The sequence below is a fragment of the Bremia lactucae genome, linkage group LG1 (genome assembly GCF_004359215.1).
Source record: "Bremia lactucae strain SF5 linkage group LG1, whole genome shotgun sequence".
NCBI lineage: Eukaryota > Oomycota > Peronosporomycetes > Peronosporales > Peronosporaceae > Bremia > Bremia lactucae.
This window is the reverse complement of record NC_090610.1, coordinates 3,859,670-3,866,226: the sequence shown is the minus strand read 5'-3', so window position 1 is coordinate 3,866,226 and position 6,557 is coordinate 3,859,670. Positions and strand designations below refer to the sequence as shown.

At 42.6% G+C, this 6,557-nt stretch overlaps 1 protein-coding gene across 1 annotated transcript; it reads left to right on the top strand.

Annotated features, from left to right (window-relative positions):
* Positions 1–1,754: 1,754 nt before the first annotated feature.
* Positions 1,755–2,441, top strand: CCR75_004253 (uncharacterized protein; the record flags this gene model as incomplete). Its single annotated transcript, XM_067962339.1, has 1 exon — positions 1,755–2,441. The coding sequence occupies one exon, from the start codon at positions 1,755–1,757 to the stop codon at positions 2,439–2,441; it is 687 nt and encodes a 228-aa protein (XP_067823140.1).
* Between the last annotated feature and the right edge of the window lie 4,116 nt (positions 2,442–6,557).

Genomic DNA, 6,557 nt, shown 5'->3' with positions numbered 1-6,557 from the left:
TGCTGTAGTTGCGACTGGTGCCTTACGTTATTTCACGTACACTAGTACGTGCAGAGGAAAACATCTCTTCAAGGTAACTAGCTTAAAGAGGGTAAAATGAAAACTGTATTAATATAATTAAGTATCTCTTCTTTCTATCTGTTAACTCAAAGTTAATTATAAACTAATACAAAACATGCAATTGAAATCTTTTCTTATCTACTTTTTGTCTCTTTTTTGTTTACATCTTTTGTTGTTAGTTTCGTGTAAATGGATCTCGTTGCCTATACCTATTTATGGATAAGATTTCTGAACATTACTATTTAAAGTAATATCGTCCAAATATTATCTACCTTTTAGATAATATATTAATTAACAACCTTTAAGTGTTAATTTCATGTAACGATACACCCCGTTACATTAGCTACAAAAGGTAAATTCTAAGACTTTAGAATAGGATAAAAGTAAAATCGTATTGATATATTAAGTGTCTACGTAATGACCTTCTATCTACTACTGGCTTTATTTTTTAATTACCAATTATGGATGGCGGGCGCCTCCTTGCGCGACGCCTAATCGTGTCTTGTAACGATTGCCGGGGTTGACTCTTACACAAACAATTTAGAGAGCTAATGTCTTATTGCGTCAATATTACTAAATTTGGAAATATTGGAACTATCATGTCAAAATTAATAAATATAATGATTTTCTACTTATCTATTTATTTCCTCGGATAGGAAATAATATTTATGAATACTCTTCTAGGAATACTGCAAGCCTGACACCAATAAATATCTCACATCGCTGCTAACTAATCATTTGTTACCAATTAAGCCCCTTGACTAAACGTAAGATGACAAAGGCCACAATCTCTCACGTTGTGCTTTTCTTCTATATAATGTACGGTGCGTATGCAGTAGCTTTATTACGTAAAAAGCGACCTTTTTGTGAGCCAGTTCAGATAGTCAATACAACGATGAATGCTAATTAAAATTGCGCATTTATTCCCATCTCGCCTCGTGCCCTTGGTGCCTCGATGACAAATAAAGCAAGGATGCTTCATAAAAAATCCTCAGTAATGATGTTAGATCCAGTTCAAATTAGTAAGCTACTCATCGTGCGGATGATTATGGGCCGATGGTATTTCGAAGAATGAGATGGGAAGAACGCAGTAGGCAGATCGCTAGTCTTCGGGCATGATTAAACGAATTTTAAGTCAAGTAGATCCGTTAAGATATTTTGCAGCTACACGTGGTCACTTGTTTTGCCACACAATAATTGCGAAGTGACTCGTCTTGCGCCCTATGAACCTATAATAATCGAGTCAGGAAGATCCTCTTCATTCATACATATCTTTCGCGGTGTCCTTCTATTGTACTACGTTTGGAGACAAGCCGCCACGATCGACTCGAAATTAGAAGCCTTCTAACTGTAATATGTTTACATCCGACCAAGCCGTCCAGCCGCAACAGTTGCGTCAAGACGGTGTTTAGTAGAGCGACAAAAAAGATTCTGTTGCGCACTGGCTTTACTCATTCCATCCGACCGACCGACACACCAATTAATAAGATACATTGTACAAGAGCAAGTATTCGTAGGAATACGACCGAATCTCAAACAAGAAAACTCTCCCGCAGCCGTCCACCGGTCTTAAGAACATTTTGTCGCTGCTGTGCTCGTAAGTATTCTTATACAGGCACGTTGGGCGACTACAGTATCTTTAGCGCAACACGGCCGCCCTTCGTCACAACAGAAAGGGCCTGCTAACAAACACCATGAACCAAAGCTGCAACGCCACCGTCATCAAGCACGAGTCGGCTGCCTTTGGGCTGCCGGCCGGCTTGGACCGCTCGCCCCTCCAACGTTTCGACATTAGCGACTTTGAGAGCCACCATTTGAATGAAACGATCGAGGCGCTAGCGCCCGTGCTGGCGCTCGACGCGTCAGACGTCGCCATGTTCGCCGAGCCAGCTGACATTAGCCTCCCAGCCACGCCCAACTACAGCAGTACTGATAGTGCCGACAGCATTTTTTACAGCAATAGAGCTATACCGCACCGCAAGACTCGGCCCCGCCGTCAAAGGCTTCGCACGGCGTCAGCTGCGTCGCCAATGCTGCACCAACACCACTTTAAAAAGGCCTTGCGAAAGCAGGTGCACGAGTTGCAAGCTACGGTCTACGACATGCAGACACAGGTGGACTGTGCGGCCGCTGAGTTTAAGCAGCTTGCAGAGCTTGTGAACCAATTCGCTCAACAGCGAAGGCAGGAGAAGCAAGAGCAGGAGGGTGTTCGGAGGCGGGCCGAACAACTTCATGATGACCCTGAGATAGGCGTGGACCTAGTCGAACAGCGGAGACATTTTCGTGCGCAAGTTCAACACGACCAGGAGCAGTTTGAGCGCGAGCAACAAAGGTGCTATGAGTGCCAATCGGTTCCCGAGCAGGAAACATTCCGGTTCTAGATTCCATCGTGGGCTTCTCTTCGTTTCATATTTCAAAATGCGTCTTTAAACGAATTACAACGCAAAATAGCTGTGTCAAGCTATTAAAATATCACCGATTATGCTTCATAGTGTAACCATCACAAAGTTTGACTCGCAAGATCGTTTAGCTGGGAGGACACCAGTTTATACGATGTTTGCCATAATTGAAACCTGCTTAACCAAATTGCACAAATATAAGGAAAAGCACATTTTCGATTTTTTTTAAGTATCGTTGTCGAAAGTAAAAAAGGCTTCAGATCGAGTTTATTTGCTTTTCGCACAAGTTAATTTACAACAGCCCCACTGATCTATCTGCGGTAGCCGTGTTTGAGTTTGCAAAAATTTTCGGTCGAAAAACGTACCGAGGCTACCTACCCTCTCGATTTCCTCGGCATCACATGTCCTGCATAAAAATATTATGGCCACTGTAAATTACCATAACTCATCCCAGCCCATCTTCGCAGAGTAATCTGATGTATTGCGATATAAGGAATTGTATGTGGCAAGCGTTGTCCTTTTATTAGTCTCAGACGCTGCTCTCAGCCGCCGCAAATTCCAACAGCCTCTTGAATTAATTGCCTACCGTATCCATCTTGCGCAAATAGGTCTCCTGGAATATTTTCTTGACGGCACTCCAAACCTTATTTTATATCGAAATTTAATGGAGAACGAGCGGTTTGTGCATCGTTGTTGAATAGCAACTTTAAATTGATTCGCGAAAAAGCAAAGCCCGTATAATCGAAAACAGAATAGTTTGCGCTATTTTTTTTAAGTTGACAGCAAACGGTTCAAGTTGTAAGCCTGATACTCGACGAATTAGATGTGAAAGTTTTGCCTTTCAGCTTTAGTGACCTTGTTCAGTCGCCCGACACTTCAAATTAAAAGTACGTGATGCAGATGCGAGCATTATGTCATGTCGAATAATCGAGAGATGGCAGTTGTGAACAAGATATCGTGAATATTGCATGCACCAGACGCCATATGGCATCTTAAAGCGGGCTACTGACGTGTGTGATACATTTTGAAAAAAAAAATCAGTACGCTACAAATCATCCCAAATGTCGTCAAGTTTCAAAAAGACGGACTTTTAGTATACACGAAATTGGGTGGCTACGGTTGCATCATTCATTTTGTGGCTACACAGAAGCGCAACAGAGGAATATCTTTAGTTACTTGCCGTGCTTTCTCGTTTCAATTCCTCATTTAAGCCTGTAAAAAGGTGCTATTCAATAGAAAGCAGAATGCACGTCGCATGTATCATGAAGTTGATTCTTTCATTAATAAAAGCAGTGAAACAAGGCCACTTTACTCATCTTTGCCAACGCTTTTTAGTTGGATGCATGCCCAACTGAAACCTCGTTTAGGCTACCCTTCTCGTCCTCCACTTGCTCTGCTTCATTTGCATATACCTGCATATCAATCTCCTCGCATAAATTTATGGGTGTGTAGCGCATGCCCATGCATAAAGGCCCTTGAAGCTCAATCTCAATGTTCGAACAGTTTTAGACGACATATCCACTCCTACTTCATCGCTTGCGCTGCTAGTTCCCTAAAGAAATTTCCTCTCTCGATGCTTGTATTTGGACGTCTTCTGCCTCATCCATTCGTCGAATGGATTCGTTCTTGTCCGCTTCAACTTTACAGCCTTGGCGGATCAACTCGCACCTTGCCAATCTCATGCTCGAGAACACGTCGCAACCAATTATTAGTACCGTGCATCAATCTGGCGTACGATCGCACTTTCGTCCTCCCGGTCATTTCCTCCTTATGCGACGTCGCTGCCGCAAGTTTGTCTTCGAACACCGCAAGTTTCTGAGAAACTATTGTAGCCAGTCCTCTCTACCTTTCAATAGATGCCGTGATGTCCATCCCACGTCACAGTCACTATCTTCTTGCACAGCACACCTTCTCATATCGTATTTAAAAGGGTATTTACAGTACGGTACGTTGAATCCGCACCCATAAAGCCCATCATTCTCCCGCTACCAACGACGGAATGCGTGCGAAGTTGCCTGCTCCTGCCCTCCAAGTCAGCGACTGGATCGGTAACTACTGAGTTGCAATATTGTAAACGCGGTTGTTTAAAGCAGTGATTTTATGTGTAGATGTCATGGACGAAGACGGGATTTGGAATGTGGCGCAGGTTTTGCGACTGCCGACGCCTGAGACTGTCGAGGTCAAGTACGACGGCTGGGGAAATGAGTACAATGAAAAGATGAGGTGTGATAGCGAGCGCATTGCTCCCTTTCACACGCACACTTGGGCTGTCAAGTGCTGGGCCAAGATGGAGACTTGGCCCTGGTGGCCCGCACTGGTGACGGTGAGAGCCCCTGGATCAGCGCAAGGCTCGCTTAATTTAAGGCTTGAAAAACGACTGCTCGTAGATTTTCTCGATACAGAAGAATTCACCGAGCGGTGCCGGTAAAAAACAAATTCCTTTCATTCCCGGGCGCCTTTTCTTACGTCTGTGGTTCCTTTTCAGATGTTGGGTGGAAAAGAGCAAGATAGTACCTTTACGTCAGGAGAGAAAGAAAGTGTCAGGATCGATAAAGAATCGAAAGAATATTGATAAAAAGTTTAATTCCTTGGAACTTTCCACGAAGCTACTGGCGTCGTGCGACGCAGGAGAAGATTTCCCAAAGTTTGCAGAGGGTACATTACCGGTGCAATTTAACACGAATTTTACAAGACAGACGGCAAAATTACGAAAAGAAATGGGAGAAGATGTTTGGATGCGTAAGTTTGCTGATAATAGGATTTTACACGCGGCAACGCACGCGTATACGCCAGTTCTTACCGACAAGAACGACTTATTGAGTAAAACTGATTCTAAGGCAGTAAACAGTCTAAACGCAAGTCGAACAAAGGATTCTTGCATATTGCGTGGTCATAAAAAAATAGCAATCGCCACGCATACAGTTAAAGACGATGGCAATGTTGCGCCAATAGATCTCAAGAATGCATCAAAGAAAACTCTTTTGAATACAGTGAAAATGAAGCACTTTCAAAAAAGATCAAGATCGTTTGAAAATGACAAGGTTTTTAATAGCACCGATACCAGTCAATCGGAAATGTCTCACGCACCTAGCGCAAAAAGTCAAGACCACAATACTACGGAATTTCAATTTAACAAAATTACTGAAGACAGCACTTTCGAAGATAAATTTCTACTTGACAACCAGCTTATTCATGTGTCTACGCGAAAAAATAAAAATACGGCTGGAAATATAAAATCTTTTCAAAGATCGGCAAACTGGGCACCGTCGTACACCCCGCCATATGCTGGAATGCTCCCGCGCGAAAAAACAGAATTCAAACAAAATCTGTATCAATTATCGATTAACAAAAATGCTCGCACCGGCTCCCACGCTAAAAAAACTCATGCAATCGCCAGTCAAATTAACACTCAAACTTTCGCCGAAAAAAGTGTGCCGGCTGTTTTTCAGCAAGCTAGTGCTGCTGTAAAGAGAAAAAACAATGGCGATTCGAAAATGGTTAACAGAGTAGTAAGCCCACTGGAATGTCTTGCTCGATTGACGAAATCTACCTTACGCGATGAAATGAAGCTACGTGCAATTGAAGCAGCACTGAAAGACCGACTTTCGGAACTTTCAAAAAAGTCTGCTAGAGTTGAAAAAATGCGGAAAAAATGCGTCGCTTTGCGTACGTTGTAACATATTTTACGAATACCAACTTGTGGTGACTTATTTTTTTGAATAGATTTGCAAAAAAAATGGCCTGCTTTTCAAGATCAACCTTGCATAAAAAATAAGCTTCGTGAAAGTAGCTCAGTGCGAACTCTCAAATCACTTTCTGGTGATGAAAAACAAAGGAAATCGAAGCATTCTGTATTGCGAGAAAATCTGTCTACTACAGTCAAGAATATTGCTCCACAGTTACGAGCGATTGCGACAACAAATTCTGAGGTTCCGTGTGGCGTGCGGAGATTGGAGCTATTGCTAGATGATATTTTCTGCAACAAATTTGATGAAAGAATTCGTATTGCTGCGACTTGTACGTAATCTGTGTATCATCGTTTTTTAACAGCCGTATTATCATGCTGATGATGCGCTTAACTATGCCAGCTTTTGAGTT